This window comes from Oreochromis niloticus, linkage group LG17 (assembly GCF_001858045.2).
Source record: "Oreochromis niloticus isolate F11D_XX linkage group LG17, O_niloticus_UMD_NMBU, whole genome shotgun sequence".
Classification (NCBI taxonomy): Eukaryota; Metazoa; Chordata; class Actinopteri; order Cichliformes; family Cichlidae; genus Oreochromis; species Oreochromis niloticus.
In genome coordinates this window covers 1,867,490-1,888,723 of record NC_031981.2, presented here as the reverse complement: position 1 = coordinate 1,888,723, position 21,234 = coordinate 1,867,490, and the positions used below count along the sequence as shown (strand labels likewise).

Genomic DNA, 21,234 nt, shown 5'->3' with positions numbered 1-21,234 from the left:
CCCTCTGGGGTCCCGGGTATAATTGGCTGTTCTTGACTACTTTTGATTTTACTTCTATATTTCACTTTTAAAATATGTTTTTCTTGCCTTGTTTGGTATCATTATTTACAGCACAACCTCAAATATCTGAAATTTGAGTTATTTTTTTCATTTTGGTATACTATATTAGCACAGTTGATCTAAATTCAGACAAAAAATTCAGAATCCGAGTAGAAAAAAGTTATATTTTTTTACATGTTTAACGAATCATTTTCATAACTTGAAATGCAAATAGAAATTGTACATTTCTAAAAATTATGCACAAGTTTTGCAAACAACAAAGTTATATGGTACTATTTACCTAAAAATGCAGCCAAGGCCTCAGGCGTTTTTTATATAACCATTTAAATCTATTTACAGAACAATCAGGTGTGCTGCATCAAATAAGAAGGCACACAAATTATTTGTGCCAGTCCAAAAAACGTAGTTTGTGTTCAGTATAAGACAGAGGAGAACACCACAGGCCTAAACCCTGCAGGTCTGACAACTGGAGGTGCAACAGTCCAGTTTTCTATGTGGAGACAGCGTTTACACTGGAATCTGCCTTTGACAGCTTTTTCAGATCAAATATGAAATTCAGCGGTCTAACCGACACACAATACAAAACAATAACTACACAACAAACTAACTACAGCCTCCAAACACGCTAAACGTCACTAATGTCTCACATATGAAAACTCTCTCTCTCTCTTTCTTTCGCTCGCCCGCTTTCCGTCGCGGGTGTCACTCCTAAAAACTTCCCCTTCTCCCTAAACAACCAAATGTCACATGTTGCCTTATCATTTTTTTGATTGGCTGACATGGTAAACTCTAACACCAATAGGGAAGGGGTGTTTTTTCTTTTTCTTTTTTCACTCGCAAGTGGAGAGCGTATGCTAGGCTGTCTGTAGAAAACGCCGTTTTTGTCTAGCATCCCTGTTGAGAATAACCTTTGCAAATAAACAACAGCTAATAATATAAGATCAAAGTATTTTATTTGATGTATTGACATAAATGACAGAAGAAAAAGGCCATGTATAGCAGGACTACTCAATTACACACTAAGGTGGGCCAGATTTTCTAACCAAAAAAAAATTTCCCTGGCTCAGACATGCAAAAGTTAAACACGACCATACACTAATTGCAAATTAAACACAGTGATTTTGAATTGTGATGTGATGGTAAAATAAATATTTGTCAGTCTAAACTGGGTTAAATCTACGGGGTTAATGATGGGGAGGAGACGGAGAGAGACTGAGTACAGCTACAGAACCCACTTTCTGAAACGGACCCTGCTCACCATTCACCGACAATTCTGAGCTAACAAGTTGCATGTTATTCTTGGATGCGCTTGCAGGACCGGATTTAAAATAGCATGACAAACATATCATACCTGTTAAAGCCAAACAGTATCATCAACGTAGCCCGAAGAACATTTGCTAATAAGATGAAGTTAGCTAAGTCAGCTGTCTCATCGTAGCAAAAAAAGAAAAGAAAAAAAAAAAGCACCACCTACCGTTCTTTATGCAACTTCAAATGTCGGACAAAGTTGGAAGTTGTTCCATCTCCGTCTGTGATTCTCTTCTTGCATGTTTTGCATATTGCATTTCGTTTTTTGTTGACTACTTCGTAGTTTATGTACCCGAAAGAAATTACTCTTGGAAGCATTTTTGGCTCGAGCGTTTTTGTTCTTGTTTTTTTCAAATCTGGTTAATTTGATTGGCTGTGCTACAGCCCACGCTCACATACATACGGAGTGTGGTAAGAATGAATAAAGTGAATTAATGGTCCGCACTTTTTATATAATATGTATGTTAAATTTTAGATTTGGGTAAAATATCAAGTCTTTTCAAGTAAACAGGTTCAAGTCCAATTCAAGTCCCAAGTCACTGGTGTAAAAGTCCAAGTCAAGTCACAAGTCTTACAACCTTTTTTCAAGTCAAGTCTAAAGTCATAAAATTAATGACTCGAGTCTGACTCGAGTCCAAGTCATGTGACTCGAGTCCACACCTCTGCTGAGTCTTACATTTACAGGAACAACATAATTGCATGTATGCAGCGAGGTGTTAATGCAGCAGGAAACAAAGCATGTCGAGCACTGCAACAGAGAATGTGTCCAAGCTGAACACCACAAAGTATTTGTAGACATTGTTGATTTTGTAATGCAGCTACGTGTCAGTGCTGTAGCACCTCTGAGATTTAATTCCTCACTAAAACTGACTGAGAGTCACTGACAAACAGCTTCTACACGTCCGTTATTACACTGTGTTGTGTTATTGTGTCTGCTGAATGCACACAAAAGAGTTTAGTTTGGAAACGTGTTACTGTCCAGTGCACTGACTGTAATAATGTAACGTTTGAGTCCTTCATAGTTTAATGTGGACGTCTGTGTCTCCACAGCGTAGACAGTCAACACTACGATGCTGTTAAATCCTCTGTGACTGTAAAGGTTTAGTTAGTTTGTGTATTTAAATTCTGACATTTGCTGTGTTCACAAACCCTCAAAGCCTCAGTCAGCTGTACAGGACAGTGTGTGGCACAGATCTCACCGTTTTCTTTCTTTTCAAATATATTAGATTTTTTAAATTCGTAGGACAGACTTTTTATACATTTGACTTCAGGTTGGGATGAATGTTTTTGAGACTCAAAGCAGGAAATTTTGCTTTTGATTGTCCTAAATAGAAGGAAACTGTCTGTTTTGTATCTTGTGTGTCTTACATTTTGTAACTGTTGGCCTTTGACAGTGAAAAACGTGATAAATTATTTACATGATCACAGTAAATGTGAATTTTCAAAAGAATAAAAGATAAATCTTCTGTTTTTTTCTACATTTCGAGCAGCTGCCATTTTAATTAAAAAATAATCAGAAACAACCTTCTTTACAGTCATATTGTTGCACATAAACTTGCATAGAAGCTGTCGAACCACAGCGTATTAGAACTGGGATTCACAACCCCCCCCCACACACACACACACGTCCTAGAGGATTAAAGTGCTGACATCCGGGCGAGTATTCACAAAGCTTCCAAAGGTACAAACAATAATTGAATCTGTAGAATTTGATATTTCTCAGATGTTCCCTTCAAAGTTGAGACTAAATCTCGATAAAACAAAAGTAAAGACATAAAAACTGCTCCTGCTTCTAAGATGAGACTGAAAGAAGGACTTTTAAGAGAATCTTAAACACAGAGGAAACAGAATATTTGTAGTTCATATTATTCACTTAAATCATAATTATCAACCTAAACAAAGGAAGATCCAACCATCACCAAAGCACAGGTCATGCAAGACAGCCAATAAAAACACACCCAGTGGTTCTCACAGCGACACATTAAATAAATGTAAGCAAACTATAAATGTTAACAGTGAGCAAAGTTTCTAATAATTTAAGGCAGAATGAATAACATCCAATTTAATGAAATGAGATATTTCTATTTATGTCTTTTAAAGAGCTTCAATTATATGACTGAGTCTATTTTTTTGCACTGTCAGTTTTCTAATTTGTTTTTTTCCCATCTTTTGAAACAATCACACACTTTAACACACTTAGCGACGACTTTTGATGAAGCTCAAGGTTTTGGTTTCTTGCTCAGAGCCGCCCTGAGAAGTTTTCTGATTCATACCAAAGCTGAGACGTGTTATTAGTGTGTTCTCCCTGCCTGATCAGCACAATCAGCCCTGACACTAATATGAAGAACAAAGACACGTGTATGATTTAAACCTCCTGAAAACTTGAGCTTGTTTTCAGATCTCGCACATTTTTCTATTCAAGGAAAGATCCAGAGTAAAATGGTCATCAGGTAAATTTATTGCAAAGGAAAAAGAAAATCGTTGACCTCGTCTGCTCCACGAGTATGTTACTGGTGTGGCCTAAAGAAACTCAAACCAGCACAACCAAAAAATGTTGATTCAAATGTTGCTCCAACGTCATTAGTGGGAGAAATATACAACAAATACTTCAAACCTTTCAGTGTTCCTGCGGTAAGAAGCTGAGTGAGTAACATACTTATCCTTTAAAGATATGCTTAACAAAGCCGATGACAGTGAGCAAATAAAAATCGCATAAATACAACTTTAAGTGTAATAAAAAACAAAAAACACTGACTTTAACTAAATGATTCAAAAATACTTGTCACTATGTACCAATGAGGAAAACAGAAGATGAACTAAATCAACAGAAGACAAAACAACAACTGGTCTACTGTATGTTTCAGATTTAGTTGTTAGACGCCTTTAAGTATCCAGTAAATCCAGGGTCTAGTTTGATGACAGCTGTGCTGGTAAACTTTGTGAAAAGACAGAAATTATATTTGTATCCTAGAAACATTTATAACTTAATTTAAATCAAACATTTTGGAAACTGACATGAGATATTTGGTCAAATTCTTCCACAAATCCAAAAGCTTTACAATGTTTATACATTCATAAGGTAATTTAAAAAAGCAACAACTGAAGCGCTTATTTCCATCAGTGGACACAGTCACGGCCGTCACCCTCACACCTCCACCGTGACAGTGGGACCGTTGCTGGTGTCATCCAGCGGCGTGGTCTCCGTGGGTGGGGCCTCTTTCTCCGCCTCCTCTTTCTTCTCTTCTTTGTCTCCGTCAGACACCAGAGGAGTGCTCTCTGCTGCCGCCTGCTGGTCATTGCTGGTAGTGCTGGCTGGCTCCTCAGCCTTGACTTCCTCTTTCTGCTCGGCCGCTTTCGTCTCGTTGACGATCTGCACCGAGTCGGCCGCGGAGGCCTGCACCGGTTTCACTTCCCCGTTTTGAACGGGGAACACAGCCTCCACGGCGTCATATATAAACTGGTATTGCTCCTGTTAGAAACAGAGGAAACAAATATTGTTTCAGTGTGTTTCTTGTTAGAGTGAATCTGGCTTTGTAGACAGTCTTACACACTTCCCTAAATAACCAGCAAGAAGAATCGCACGAACACAACACAAACACTGAACCGATACTACTAAACTCTGTGTGGACAAGCACGGATCTCACAGGTGCTTCATATCAGACTGCTACTGTCGCCAAAAACTAGTCATTACAGTTTCCAGCCGCTGTAAAAGCTCACATAAGCCTGAACACACAGCTGAAAACAGGCAAAATGCAACAATTACTCATATTTACTTAATTTATAGTAAGAGTGGGGAGAAAACAAATGGGCGTGGTCTTCTCATGGATTTGTTATCAAATAAAAGGCAGAAATCGTCTTTAGACTTGAGCTTACTTTTGATTTTAAAACAGTAATATAAAATACTGCATCTCATAGTGAGCTAGAACAGGGAACTGGTGATGTGCAACCCTGATCTCTGGTTATAAACAGCTCTTAGTGTGAACGATTGGGTTCCTCTTTCTCACCAGGCTGGACACCATGCGCTGTCTCTCTTTGCGCAGCGTTTTGACCACTTGGAAAACATCCACCAGCTTCTCGCTCTCAGCGTTGTCCAGCACGTTCCACAGGGCGCAGAAAACCCCCGAGCGGGACGAGCCGTCACTGAGGAGCACAAAACACCACAAGTTACAAACAGGAACCAGTTTCCTGATCAGTTTATTTTATGTATATCCATTTATGTATTAGACAGCTGTGAGCCTGTGAAGGACATCACACGAAAAAGAAAAAGTTTGAAAGTGGATCTGTTGTCATAGGAAATAAAAATATAACTAATTAAACATTAAACAAGGATTTAAAATTTCCTTAAAAGAATAAATGATGCTGGGTTAAATCCATGGGAATAATCAACTATTCCTGATCAGCTGAGCTTTATTGTCTCTCACACTAACATAGATGCATTTTACTGTGTACACTCAGTAATCACACTTTCTGTAAGGTGGCTTTAGAGAGTGCGGTTGGGAGTATTCACACTATTTTTATAACATATTCACGCCCCAAAGGAAATCAAATGCATCGTTTCCTTGAAATGAGGTGAGGCTGCCAAGCAGGGTGAGCTCATTTTCATCAAGATCTTTATCTAAAATTTGCAACGTAAATGATTGCTGCATTCATTGTTTTCATGCATGTTCTGTCAACTTTAAGGCATGCACTAAAACATGTAGCAGCATCTGTATATGCACAGAAATGCAGCTACGTAGCTGATCTCTGTTTAAAAAGGCATCCTGCTGTTTATCTTTTACTGAGCTCTTTATTTAAAAACACTCATCAGAGGGAACACTAGAGTCCACCCTGAAACCCGGTGAGATGGAGAAGTCGGCTGTTGCGACACATTTTGCTGATCTGAAAGCTGTGAACGATGACTCGTCCTCGCTGCGTGCTGTCCCGTTCAGATCTCATCACTGAACAGACGACATGTTTCCCGTGTGTTTCTTACTCGCAGTGGACCACTATGGGATTGTTCCTCTGTGATTTGCTGGTGCCGCAGTTTTGCTTGATGTCCTTGATCATGTCTGTGAGGTCTTGAGGTTTCTCTGGCACCTCTTTGTTCGTCCACTTCAGGAACTGGAAATGGTTTATCTCCCGTCTGTCTTTCCTCTGTGGATAGAAGAGGACGAGTAGAGCACAGCTGGGTTAAAAATGTCCGGTCTCATCAGCGGGCGATGCTCGGTTACAGAGGCAGAGTAGGTGGCTGCTGTGTTACCTTGGCGTGGCGGATCTGCATGGTGCGTCTGATGAAATTTGGCGAGTTGTCTGTGCTCGTCACCTCCACCTCAATCTCCCCAAAACTCTTCTTCTCTTTGTCCCAGTAAATACAGTCCTGTTGAGCAGAAGAAAACAAGCATATTTACCACATGTATATTTAATGTGTATCACTATAAGCTTATTATATTGTATGTACCGTGTCTCCTTCACTGCTGTCTGAAAGCATGACGACTGTATAAACTTTCTTCTGGTGAATCATCGACCAGAAGTCGCCCATGGTGTCTGCCAGTGGGGTCTGCGCCACTATGAAGGCACGGCAGCCCCAGTATCCCTGTGTGGGAGACAAACACATCGAGTCCAAACAAAGAAGATGAGACACGTTTCGGTGCAACAGGAAAGACGTGACAGGAAGCAGTTTGTCACAGTTTAACATCAGCTGGTATTTTTAGCAGTTTATATAGAAACGGGTTCATAAATTGGCTGCACGTTACCGTGATGTGCGAGGCGTTGATGTATTGAGTGGAGTCTTCATCCTCTTCATCTGAAGAATCTTCCTCCTCCTCATCCTCGTCAGGGTCACTGTCCTGACTTCGTCCTTCATCCAGCTTCAGGAACACTCGGTTGAAGTCATCTGTAGGTTTCATATGAAAGAAGTGAAACTGAGCAGATGTAATCTTACATGTGAGCACACGTGTGCACGCAAAGACGTGTAAACTCACAGGGGATGACCGACGAAGAACGATTCTTCTGCTTGTTTTCTTCGGTCACTCCTGTGTTGAACGTCCTCCAGTTTTTAAAGGTGGGGAGTCTCTGCAAGATCATTTTTTCTTTTTAATATTGAAACTTTGCTTCCATCCAATCCATCGTGCAGGATGTGATGGAAAAGAGGACGATAGGCACACATGATGATATTTTTATATTTAGGACGTTTGTGCTACATCTGATAAATGTTTTAAGGTCATTTACATGATTCTGTCAGAGCTTTCTCAGACACTCTTCACGTGATTTCTCTGCAGTTTAGTAAGAACCTGTGACTCACTCAGCGACTTAAACATGATCGAAGCTGCACTTTCAGTCCCTCGCACTGCTCTTCTGTAGTTTACAGCTATAAAAGTGATAAAATACTGCGTACCTCAAACTCCTCCTCCATGAGCGTGGGCTCGTTGTCTAAGTTTTTCTCTTTGAGCGTGTTCATTGCGCTGTGCAGCTCAGACAGGCTGATCTCTGTCTCTCCAAACTGGTTGTGCTCCAGCAGGGCCTGGTGAATCAGGATGTACTGGGCCTGTGTGCACACAAATGCACTCATGTTAATACACAAGAGACAAACCTCGAATGTGCCGCATGTTTATATCTCATTTACCCTCAATTATTGGTTTAATACAGGATGTTAAAAAAGTTAAGCTTTGTTTATATGTCGTGTAGTCAATGTATGTACATCTAACTGATTGTGAGGATGAATATGAAACAACACACATAACATACATTTTTAGCTATTATAGTGATTTCTTTACACAGTAGCTGAACATAAAGGTGAATAAGTCTGAAATATGAACATGCAGACTAAAGAACAGGACTACATGTACACACAGAGGGCTGATTGACACAGAGCTGCACAGAGTCAGATGTAGGTGAAGAAAAAAGAGGGCGGGGCCACAAAGAGGCGAAACAACAACAAAAAAAAACACAGGAAGCAAAACCGGAACAAGACAGGTGATAATAAAACCAAGGTAGACAGGAAATGACAGAAAGAGTACAGTGTACATGTTCAAAATACAACTTTTTATAAATCGAACATTTTTAAAAATATATAAAAATATATATAATATATACAATTGTACATATATAAGTTTAGCTGATTTAACTAATTGTTCATCTTTGTCATATATGTATCCATCCATCTGTTATTCTGTCTGTAGATGCAGATATAGATAAGGAGATTTACTTTCTGTGTTTCCTGAGAATTGGCATCAAATTCATTGTATTTACATTTATTCTTCTATTTCACACACACACACACACACACACACACACACACACACACACAAATATAGTAAAGTGTCTACATTGTCTCTATATTGTCTATACTGATATTTTACCTCGACTTGGACCATGAGGCATCTCTGTCTGCGGAGTCTGACCACGTAACCGTAGATGTCCACTCTGCCTTCTGCCTCCAGACCTTCCATCATGGCATCGATGCCAATGTAGGTTCCTGTCCTGCCGACTCCCGCACTGTACGAGAAAGAAGTATCACCTATGAGTGTGGTTGTGTTATTTAACGTGTGTCTGATGTACAATGACGCACTTTAGATTAATCTCAATTAACAGCTCTGGTTTAATCTGAATTAAACTATGAGGCGGGGATCTGAAGAAGTAGGTGTGGCTACAAATAGACATTCATCCAGTCAGACTTTGCTTGTTTTCAGCCTACAAATGTACTGACATGGCTGATGGAACAAAGTGAAATGGCTCCTAAACAAACACTTTAACCTGAGCCGAGCGTGGAGTGTGACCTCTTCATACCTGCAGTGAACAACGATCGGCCCACTGAAGAAATTCTTGAAGGCGTTGACGCGCCGCCTCAGTTTCAGGAGGAGGTGTGGCTCCCCGGGGACTCCGTGGTCGGGCCAACTCATGAACTGGATGTGAGTCACCTCCCTCTCTGAGTTCTTCTCTCTCTTCTGCAGGTGTGTTTATTTAAATGAAAATGCATGCTGAGCAACACTTCTACACAGATATGATTACAGACATTAAACACTTTTACAGTTTTGTCTGTTCAACATGTGACGGAGGCTCACGTTTGTCAGGCTGAGACGGCGGATGGTGTAATCTGGGTAGTGGTCCTCTGAGTTCAGCTTCACAATAAACTCCTCGTAGAGCTCAGTCTCTCGGTCAGGAGACGGCCAGTACTGAGCACACTTAACCTGTGAAACGATGTGAGGAGAGAAGCTGACTGTCGCTCAGTGAGGAAGGAGAACGGAGCAAACAATACGAAGGTTTAACTAAATCAGATAAGAAGATTCTCAAAGAAAGGATATTTCTCTGTGACTCATTTTAAGAAAGTTTAAACACGCTCTTACCCTGTTTCCCTCCTCACATCGTGTTACCATGACGATGATTGAGGACTGTTGTTCCCAGATCATCCTCCAGAAGTCATTTATAGTTTCTTCCTTTGGTCCTGCAGCAAACACAGCTTATAAGAACCACACATCACACAGTCATTCAGTGCTGCTGTGTGAAGAACGGGAGCGTGACTTTACCTTGAGCTGCGATGTACTTTTTGGACTCTTTGAATCCCTGCAGGAAGAACAGGAGTCATATTTGACTGTTTTATCAAACAGATGTCATGAACTTATGTGAGTAATATCTCAAAAGCTTTGATGTAATTTCATATATCTGATGTATTTTTACATGTGTATGAAGTTTGATAATGATGTAATTCTGATGACTGCAGCAGCAGCAAAGACAGAACAAGCTGAACATTTTTACATACGTCAATGAAGCTGGCGTTGATGTAGTCGCATCCTGGCTCTCCATTTCCTGTGGTTAGCTGCACACGGTTATAATCATCTAGTTCAAGACAAAAAATAAAATAAAATAAAATAAATGATGACAGTCTTTACAGTTACTCTCAGTGACTTTAATAACATTCATCAGCTCACAGGGCAAAATGTCCACGTAGCGGTTCTTGACAGAATTGCAGGACTTCTTGGCTTCTTTCACCGTGTATCTTGAGAAAATTCTGGGGATGCTCTGCAAGCAAATATAGACTGTGTGATTTACAGAAAACACTCAGCACCCATTCACACTCTTTCTACTCTGTACTACCCAAGACCAACAAGCCTTTGTGTTTTGAAACTGACTCCCTGACAGTCAGATTCCTGATAAGCCAAGGAATAAATAAAATTTTAATAATAATTAAAATAAAACCCCAGAAAAAGCCGGTAATCAATTTACCTGAAACTCAGCCAGGAAAAGTCTCCCTTCATCAGCGAGCTTCCTCTTGTAGGTTTCCAGCAGGACCTCTGCTGCGATCGGCTCAACAAGCAACAGGTTTTCTTCATCATCTAAAACAAGCAGTCAGCAAAGAAGAGATTATTATAAATAAACATAATTTAACCCAACCACTGATTGTTATGCATATGTGTTTCACACAATATTAGTAAGCAAATATCAACGAAAAAGCTTTAGTTATTTCATGTGGCTCATGTTGTGATCATGGATCTCTGAGTTACTTTAGCCATATTCTTACTATGGCTATGCCTGGCCTATGCAACCACCATGTGTTGATCTTTACCTCTTGGTACTGTTCATCTGTACTGTATGGTCAACATCATTCAAAATCACAGTGAATTTCATTACCAAAAAACGGAAAATATTTTACATTGCTATGCTTCTGTCTCTGTTATCATCTTCATCCTAAATGCATCATCTTCCCTTTAACTCAGCAGACATGGTTGAGATACAGGCTCTTAAAGGTTTTATTGAGTCCTGCTGCTGTTTATAAACGTGCTTTATAAACAGTGTGGAACATCAGCACATTAAATATCCTTTAATTATTATCAGTATGTGAACAGAGGGACTGCGGTATCTTGTATGAATGTAAAGGCTGTAGTAAATGCAATGAAAAAATAAAATGACAATAAAAAAGCTCAACTTACTTGTTGTTGAAATAAGATGAATGTTTTCACCCAGGTCACTGTGAAGAAGTTAGAAAAGACAAAGATTTTGAGTCGTATTCAGCACTAGAGAGTCTACATAAATAATGTGATAACATTATAAAATCTAAATCAAAAGGCAACATGAATGTCTGCAATTTATATATAAAGATGTGTAAACTACAACAAAGAGGGCTGATTTGAGTAAAACTAAATGATCAAAAGCAAAAGTTTCCTTACTGGGACTTTCTGCGTTTTAAAATGTAGATCTTATAGATGACAAAAAGCAGAGCCACAGACGTGAGGATGATGAGGAAGACCAGAAACCCAATAACAGCTTTGTCGTTGTCTGTGAAATAATATCAAAAATTACATTTATGTGAAAGATAAATTTTTAGAAATATGTGTGCTTAAAATGAGACGAAGCATTTATGTCAGTAAACTGTATGATGAATGAAAACAGGACGTACAGAAAGTGCTGATGTTTCCTGTTTTGGGTATGCTCTCATGTTCTCCGTTGTAGGCCGTCACCTTTAAAGAGGGAATTACAACATTCAGAAAAAGGAGTTTTTAAAAAATAAATATATAAAATATATATCTATAATAATTTATTTATAAAACCAAAAGCAGGATTATACAAACCTCCACTTCGTAGGTCGTAGAATAGCTCAGGTCTTTGAAGACAAACTCATGGTTTGAAACCAAGATTTCTGTTTTCTGTTGTTTTTCACCAGCTTTATTTATGCGTACTTTGTATTTCTTCTGCTCTCCCTTGAAATCATTGGATTTTTGCCAGACTACTTTGATCATATTATGCTCCTGAACATGCAATTGAAGTCCATTGACAGGATCAGGTACTGTAAAAGAATCAAAAAAAGTATATTTAAAAAAATAAAACGCTTACCGTTAAATTGATCTTGCTAAAGTAATTCTTATATTACTATATTACGTTTCAGTCAACACAATTTCAATTAATGAATTATTTGATAAGTAGTAAGAATTACTTCAAGCACGAGTTTTATGACTCTAATTTGTGACAAGTCGCAAAGAGTAACACTGACAATAATCACTGATGCTTAATTTCTGTGATTCTAATATGTTTTAAGTATTGCCTTTCTTCTCTCGTGATGACAGATTTGTTTTAACAGTCACTACTTATTGGAGATTTATTTATAAAGCACATTTTCTCATAAAACACGAGAAAGAATCTTGTAATTTATATCATTCATTTCTGCAAAACTCAAGCTAACAAAACATGTTAACGTAGCATTCATGATTATACATCTGTTAAACTTGGTTAGTTACCATATGGTTCATAATTCATGACATCAGTTTGCCACCAAAATGAAGGCACAGGTTCAGTATTGTGTCTTAGAAAGATCCAAACATTTGCATCTTTAAACTTATCTTAACAACATGATTAAAAGCAATCAGCTGAACATTGTGTTATGGTGACATATGAAAAGCAGACATTTTATTCTGGGAGTAACTGGGAAATTAAAATTTTAAAATGTTTGGTTACTTACTTCCAGGATTAGTTTTCAGTTTAACATCAGATGAATTGGACATGTAAGTCTTGTATTTGAACTGGACTCGACAGGTATAATCAGTGAATGGCTTTAAGTTATTAAAGCTACATTTTCCTCCATCCGGTCGTGTTGGTTTCATGCCTGTAATTGTAACATAATTCCCCATTAGCTGTTTTTATTGTGTAATTTAAATCAACATCATCATGTTAAAGTTTCACAAACATACATCACCTGGTAGTTCTGTCTGTCAAGTTCCATAAACTGGAAAAAATTTATGCACAATAATATCTTACAGTCTGTTTTACTGCTGCCATAAAGTACTGATTCTCATTCTGCAAACTTATAAAGTTAGACTGAGAAACAGTTTATGTTTCTCTTTTTGAAGGAAACTGTTTTAAGTCATTGACTCAAAAATAACAGATTTTTAACTTCAAACAGAGCAGTTTCTCATTTCTTCTGGGGGGGAAAGTAACTAGATTTTGATGTTTCAGTGTTTATTCAGTTTTATATTTTCTATTTATTTTAATTTATTTTAACAGTGTACACCATAATGTAAGTTTGTATTTGAAGTAGAGTTAGCAGATCTTACATTTACAGTCAAAGCATCATGAACATAAACACATAAGTAGAGTCACTCTAAGCCGTCTCACTTACCTTTACCTGGTTTCTGACCATCACAAATGCAGTCATAAGAAAGCTTATGAAGGTTGGGAAGTTCCTGTTGACAGTTCTTACTGGTTGTTGTCCAGCTGAACTCAGTGGAAGTACTGGTTAAATCATTCTTTGTGTAGGTTATTGTAAGATCTGTTGGAACAAAGTAAAGATCAGTAACAGTGAATGAAGTTTCCTTTGCTTCACTCTAAACTGTGTGAGAATAAAAGCTTTTATTTTGATGAGCTAAAGGAAATATAAACTTACCACAATCAACCCTGACGTGGACAGATGGAGTCGTCTTATTTATGCTGGTGTTGTTCTGTAAGATCAGACCAGTACAGTTGTAGTCTGTGAACGGCTCCAGCTCAGACAGTTTCATCGTAACATTAGGGTTGTGTTTTTCTGAGGAGACACAAAGATGACATCATTGTTGTTCCTCAGTGTGTGAACATTCATCCTTTGGGTTTAGATTCAAATGTTTAAAGAAATATATCTGAACAGATTCACAGAGAGCACAAAGCGCTCGTCTCTGACACTCGTGAAGTTTCCACTTACCTGAACAGGTGTAGTTACTAACTGAGAGGTTTTTACACTTTGGTAAATCTGGTAATGTTGTGGTTATTTCTGCAGGAAGTCCAGTGGGTTTACTCTGCTTTATTTCACTGGTATTTAAGAAATCTGTGGAAAAAACGAAAAAACGAAAAAACAAAAACAGCTACATGATTAAATCAGGTGTAAATGTTTGAATCTCAGAGCAGACGTGGACTCGTTCGTACGTACCAACACTGATGCTTTCGGTGAAGCTAAAGGAAGAAGCTCTGCACTCTCCTGAAGTAAAGGTTACAGTCAAATCTGAGCAAATGTCCTCGTTAGCAGGTCTGACACAGAAAGTCTTCTTGTCATTTGTACACTGTACAACAGAGAGGTTATTTGGTGTTGATATTGAAGAGCTGATGTCCCAGTCACTTCCATAACAAACATATCCAGGGATGCAGCTGGTTTCTTCTTTAACATCTCCTTCACCTAAATTAAACAAATGTGTCAGTTTATAAAAATATAATTTATTAAGTTAAAAGAAGATGGATGTAAAACACAAATATAGGAATTAATTGTACTCACTCATTGGATCTGTTCTAAAGTTATTTTCCGCAGAGTGACAGAATATTTCATTTCCAGTATCATTAATAAATGAAACACTAAGACTGTAATTAGTGCACGGCTTCAGGTGTCCAAATATCCATACTGAGGTTTGATTTAAGTGATCAGCTTGGATTTCCTTTCCAGTCTGTGGTCGTCCTTCTTCAGTAAGAGAAATTTTGTAGTTACGAGAGGGGGTTATTTCAATCTGCAAGCCCAACTTGTTCTTGTTTGTGACGGTGTAAGAACCTGCAAAGTCAACAAAATATGTTTGTCAGTAAGAATCAGTCAGTTACACTTTTTATCTCAGATAGTTTCTTCATGCAGATGTTGACTGTGATCCAGTGTATGATGAAGATGAAAATACATTTTCTATAATCAGTGTAAAAAATACTTTCATTGTAGTTCAGAGTAAATTTAGAGAGAAATGCTGAGCACCAACAGTGTTTGAAAACATTCAATAAAAATGATCTTTTAAATTGATACTCACAGTTTTGAGGCTGAGAGGCTGAGAGGACACATTTCAATGAGATCAGAAAAGAAGAAAACAAATCATTAGTATATGATTATAATTATGCAATGAAAGTATCAGAATACCTCAAAGCACCTTACAGCTACTGGTACCTCAGAGGTGTTGGTGATCTCTGTCTGTACACTATATGTGAATTCAACAATCTTATCACAGTCCTGTATGATAAAAACAGAAACGTCCAACCTTTGGTCGTAGCTGTCACTGTGGTGCTGGGCGGAGTGACTGGAGGTGAGGTCTGGGTGTGAGAGCTGTTTGCCTGAGAGGCTGGTTGGATGCTGGATGTATTGGATGTGGGTGAGGTCTCTTTCGAGGTGATTGGAGGAGCAGTGATTGCTGTTGGAGAGCATGCTTGGAGTCAGCTTTAGGCAGAAAAACCTAACTGCCAGCAGTCTTACCTTATATGGTGTTTAACATTTTAGGACTTTGACTTGTAAAAATAATAACTAATGCAAAACTCAAGCTGAGGCTGAATACATTACCAGATTTAGTAGTTGAATTGGATTCTTGAAATGAAGAATTTGATTGAGAGGAGGTGTTATTTGGCAAACTAACTGCAGAGCTGGAGTTGGTTGGGGTGACTTTGATTGTGGAAGTAGGTGCTGTGGAATTAGGTGCTGTGGAATTAGGTGCTGTGACCGTGGGAGGATTCACAGTGAGTGGAGGTGAGGAGGAGACTGACTGGTTTATTACGGGATCTGCACCCGTGCTTGGAGGTGAGGTGGCGACCGACGTGTCTGTTACAGGACTTGTGGTCGTGCTTGGAGGTGAGGTGGCTGAAACATTTTCAATCCCAGAAAAAAAAAATAAGTATGACATCATAATGGTATTTTCATCAGCTGTGAAACGTGCTTCATGTACAGTTTTCCCTCCTCTCAGTATAAATATGCTACTTTTATATCTTTCCCCTCATTTACAGCTACATATTTTTTCAAGTTTGGCTAAAGGTGGATTTAATGTCACTGTTGTGTTAATGTTATCCTATCAATAACTTAATGCTTTAGATAAATATAGTACTATCTTCTGTTGTACAGATTGGACAATCATTGACTTACAAGTTACAATGATGGGAAATGTGCATGCATGTGCACGACTCTAACCCTTGGAACACTGACCTAAATCTCATCAGTACTCTGGACTCTATGAGACACAATAAACCCTACACATGATGGCATATTATTAGAGTTATACAGCATGTTAATTTGCTTTCAATCAGCTTCACAGAGGGTAAAAAATGATTTGGAAAATACTTCATCACATATAAAATGTGATTACACCTTCCTGATGGAAAATCAGCTGTGCAAAACAGCCACTATATGAAAACAAGGATTTCATCTTTTTCACAGCAAACTTACAAGTAAATGAACACAAATAACAAGAAATTTTACAGATTTTGCAAAAACATAACTAGTTTTTGTTTTTGGTGTTTGCATTTAAATTTTGGCTGAGACAGATAACCCAGCCTCTGTTCATCAGTTTAAGTAAGAAGACATATTTCTGTCATTTCATAGTAAGTGTTTGAGGACTGTGTACATTTACTATAAAGAGACGAGATCATGTAAAGAGTATGAGGCTGCGAGAGAGGCATGCTACATCATGAAGCACAGCAGGGGGACAGCTGGAATTAACCAAGTCTGAAAACGACATAATAAGAAGTAAATTATATAAACTGAATAACATCATAAATATATTGGAACTCACGTTTGGTGCCATCTGGAACTACAAGACAAGAATGTCAGAATTAGTGTTTTGGTCATGAAAACATTCACTGTGTATGCAGGAACACACAAACAAACAAAAACACAAACAATGAGTGATTCCCAAATATTTGTAGTGATGACTACGTGATGTGAACAACTATAGAGATTCAATAACATGATAAAGTATAATCACACTCACTTTTGGTGACTTGAGCTGTAATTAAAAGAGAAAAAAGTGTAAATCACTTTGATTGTTATGAAATCATTTATTGTATATGCAGGAAAACAAAACACAAACAACCAGTGATTACTAAATATTTTTACACATCCATCTGTTGAACACAACAGGGTGAACTTTGTTACCCAGCACTGTGGATGAGGTATCGCTGCTGTGTAACCTGGTTGCTATGACACTGTGACAAAGAGCCACAGATGCTATATCAGAAAGCAAACCGCAGCTTCCTGCCTGCACTCAAACCTAGAACCACCCCGTACTTACAAAACTGGTTTCGGTTTGGCCGTGTCACTGAACCAGACACAACCAAAAATACATTTCTAACCAAAGTGTTTCAATAAATATGGTTTCAAATAATATTTGTCAGGTATGAAGCTTTCTTTTGTTCTTTGTTTGAATTTCTTTTCACTTCCAAAATCAGTATTTTCGATATTACAAAGAATTAAAAAATAAAAAAATAAATTTGAAACATATCCACAAGTACAGGAGTTAGTTTACTTTGAATGGGTTTATTGATGTTGTCGATTTGTTCTTTATAACAATAGAAATGAGAATTGAATGATTGGGTGATTGGGGACAGTCAAACAATGAGACTCAGGATGTGGTTTGGCGCGTTGTTGTTTCACTGAATCGTGCAGAGATGCAACATGTTTGCAGCGACATTTCAGCGCCTCGCACAAATGCAGCTCATCGATTATTAGTTTGGAGATGACTGCAACAGGTTTAGTGAAGGTTTACTGAATCTTTATTTATATCATAACTATGTCAGTATGATGTGTTTGAAGCCCAGGAACGTAAAAATAAAGAAAACCTGTTTTTCACTATTTAAAGTCGTTATTTAAACTGGTTTTAATTGTTTTCAGGAAAGTAGGTTTGTGATTTGCACGACAGTATCATAGTATTATGACAATCATAAATACAATAATGTGATTATCCCTGAATGCAGTAAAGACACTGACACAGTAACCAGTTCTTTCTCTAATTCATTGATTTTCTCTGTTTTTTCCTCCTTCTCATGTTTTGCATTCACCACAGAGTCCTGCTGTGTGACACTCTCCTCCTCCCAGAAACTTTAAAATCATGCTTAACATTTCTGACCTCACTTCTTCATTTTAGACCCTGTGCTTCCCCTTTTTTTTCTCAAGTCATTTGCTGCGCGGTGCCTCGGTCTGCTCGGCCCGCGCTGCGCTGCCAGGAAATGAAGACGACTCAGAATGAAACACGGAAGTGGTCAAACGTTTTGATCACACAACGCCGTCTTGCTGCTGCTAATGCAGGCGGCCTGTTAAACAGGGCCCAGCTTCTCTCGCCCAGTTTAAGCAAAAGACACGTGAACTTTGGCATTTACTAGTGAGCTGACACACACATGTAGTAATTCTTTAAAAGTAGTGAAAAAAAGCAGAAAAATATAGAAAAAGATGAGCAAATTGAACTAAGTTTTAAACTATTTTTAAATGTGATCAATATTAAAATACAATCATACACTGAGAGCATGTTTTTATTTTAATCCACATCTTTTCCACATTTGACTTTCATCTTAGAGAGACATTAGACAGATTAACAATGGCACAATCAAATTTAACTTTACTGATTAAAAAACGTGGATGTTACTCATTGGTGTTCCTAACATTTTGTCTGTAACTATTACATATTGGTTATATGTATAACTTACCAAAGATAAATAATAAAGGATAAAATCAAATGTTATTAAAGTGAATTCAGATTCTTTAAACGTAATTATTGTTTTCTAATCTATTCTAATCATGTAAGTAAATAAAAGTATATCAGTATTTATGAAAGTAAATATTTAAACACAGTGTTACGTGTTTAGTGTTGGATACAGTTTCATGTAAAATTCAGTTAAATTGTAAAACAATGTTTGTTTAATAATAACTGTGAGTTTTCAGTGGAATTAGAATAATAATATTTCAACGTGAGATTTACTGGATGATGGGCATAAAGTACAGTAATTAATATGAGATACATCACTAAACAGAAAATTTAGAAATTTTATTTTTGGATATTTTTATGTATTTATTTTTTTAAATAACGGCTGATCAGTTAAAATCCATGTCAATATGACTGAAAGGAAAACAACAATCATGTTTTGGGGAGCGATGATGACACACCTTCACACTGGCTGAGAAATTCTGTATGTTAGAAACAAATGAGGAACACTGACTCAGACTGAGGGCAAAGACGATGGAGGGAAATAAATGACAGATTTTATTTCAGCTCATCAGCACAGACTGGCTGAAAACAGCAGAGTTATAGCAGAATAATGAGTGATGCTGGAGGCAGTGAGGTCAGTGTAACTTAGCGTGCACACACATGCACGCAAATGTGCACGCACACACACACTGAAATGTTTATCACATACAGCACCCACAGCCACCGAGGTTAAGAAGCAGCTTGCAGGGACACACCCCAGAAAATTTCTCTCCTTTCAGACAGACACAGCCCCCCACCTCCCCCCACTAACCCACAGTTACACATATACAGTATACAATCACACATTCATACGTGCACGGTATCAAAGCAGAACAGAAACACGATTGCAAAAATTCCCAAAGAACCAAATAAAGGAAAATGTTTTAAAGAGCACATTCTTCTTATTAACAGCCGCCTTTGATTGAACATAAGAGTTCATTCTTCTGCCAAACGGCTCAGAAACCTGTCATTTTTTAAGCTTTCACATCACAAGTGTGTGCAGTTCCTGTCTGCTGTTCTTGGGGTTGGAAAGTTTAAGAAACGTGAAGCAGCACAAACGCGGATGCATCTCCAAAGCGTGCTACAGCGTAGCCTCTGCCCTCCGTTTTTTATTTAAAATGTCACATTTTGCTTGATGATGTTTTACAGTTTTCAAAAACTAAAAAAGCTTTTCAGCTGACAGATTCATGTCTCCATCTCACAAATGGATAATAATCCTCATACACGATCACAAGCTCAACATCCGACTTCAAACACAGCGAGTTTAGGGGGGGAGACTTCATCACCTACATGATTTGCATTTGCAGACGTTTTTTTTGTTATTTCTCCTCAGTTTACAGATACAAAGAGACATTTCAAAGTCTTTGTACAATCCTTAAAGAAAGCAGCACCGAGAACACTGCAGATGGTTACTTACAGTAGGTCAAACCGATGATCCCGGCCCAGAACAGCAGGACCTTCAGACCCCAAAGACCTGCCATGTCCAGGAGTCAGGGTGTGTACAGCCACACACCGTGCAGTGAAACCAGCCGGCAGATCGTCGCACGCCAAAACGTATTTCCAACTCTTACCTCAATTCAAAGCTAACATAGAAAAAGCTGTCTTTGTTAAAGCTACATAAGTTCTCTGTCTTATCGGTTGACACAGCTTCCTGGACTTGTTCCCCAAACTCTAAACCTCGCCTTTGGTTTCGAGTCAAGCGAGTGGCGGTGATGTCACACTTAAGAGACTGCCTTTACCTTAACGTCTGCTGACAGGAAGCATCATTTCAACTACGCCACTAAGAACAGGAAGCCGTCGCTCGTCTAATGTTCACTTGAATTTGCTCAAGGGTGAAATCGCTCTGACCTTTGAAAAAGGAGGCTGATGGCTACCAATACGGTCAAGATTTCAGTTTAAGGGTTGCGTCTGACATATTAGGGTTTAGCTCAAATAACATGAAGCACACAAATGGAAGATGAGACTGATGAGAGCACCGTGAAGCCTCCAGGTTAAAGTTTTAGGCCTGAGTAATTTCTGTTTTGTTCATGTTAAACTTCAACAATTTTGCTTGTGAGACGCGAGACACAGAGTTGTGAAACTTCTTAGAGCATCTCGTCTTTTTCACTGACTCCTCCCCTGCAGGCCCACGACTGCTCGTCCGTGCAGTCAAAGCTAACAAGAAGTTAACACTGCAACGTGCAAGAAACCAGAGGCAGTCTTTCCTTTGTTATACTCTGTTCTCTTTTTTCTTCTTCTCTCCTTCTAAAGAGAGAAAACACGCGGCCATTGGCTCCAGAAATGAATTTCTTCATTGCTTCAGTTCATCTCACGTGAACGACATTTATAAGAGGCGTTAGATCTCTTCAAAGTCATTGATCGTGGTGTTTGATCACCACGCTTTGCCTCGGAGCCCAAAAATGCTTTATTTCTGTTTACATACAGAAGAAAATAGGGGATAAAAGAGGAAGGAGAGGAGTCAAAAACTCTCCGG

The 21,234-nt window shown here is 38.4% G+C and overlaps 1 protein-coding gene across 7 annotated transcripts; it reads right to left on the bottom strand.

The window, feature by feature from the left end:
- Positions 1–3,803: 3,803 nt before the first annotated feature.
- On the bottom strand, positions 3,804–20,478 carry LOC100698574 (protein tyrosine phosphatase receptor type C). Of its 7 annotated transcripts, none has more exons than XM_019346694.2 (32): positions 20,179–20,478; positions 17,016–17,030; positions 16,818–16,835; positions 15,599–15,892; positions 15,303–15,452; positions 15,078–15,095; positions 14,570–14,836; positions 14,231–14,473; positions 14,006–14,128; positions 13,715–13,852; positions 13,451–13,600; positions 12,794–12,937; positions 11,910–12,124; positions 11,738–11,798; positions 11,508–11,616; positions 11,271–11,308; positions 10,567–10,676; positions 10,272–10,362; positions 10,103–10,179; positions 9,870–9,906; positions 9,690–9,787; positions 9,408–9,533; positions 9,133–9,290; positions 8,706–8,841; positions 7,742–7,891; positions 7,329–7,419; positions 7,101–7,240; positions 6,806–6,940; positions 6,608–6,724; positions 6,341–6,501; positions 5,373–5,508; positions 3,804–4,837 (listed from the first exon to the last, which is right to left on the bottom strand). In XM_019346694.2, exons 1-32 carry the CDS (start codon positions 20,240–20,242, stop codon positions 4,514–4,516), a joined length of 4,134 nt encoding a protein of 1,377 aa, XP_019202239.1. In that variant the 5' UTR covers positions 20,243–20,478; the 3' UTR covers positions 3,804–4,513. The 7 variants fall into 7 exon arrangements, with proteins under 7 accessions (XP_019202239.1, XP_019202240.1, XP_019202241.1 ...); XM_019346695.2 differs by having other exon boundaries at positions 13,457–13,600; XM_019346696.2 differs by having other exon boundaries at positions 16,818–16,829.
- Between the last annotated feature and the right edge of the window lie 756 nt (positions 20,479–21,234).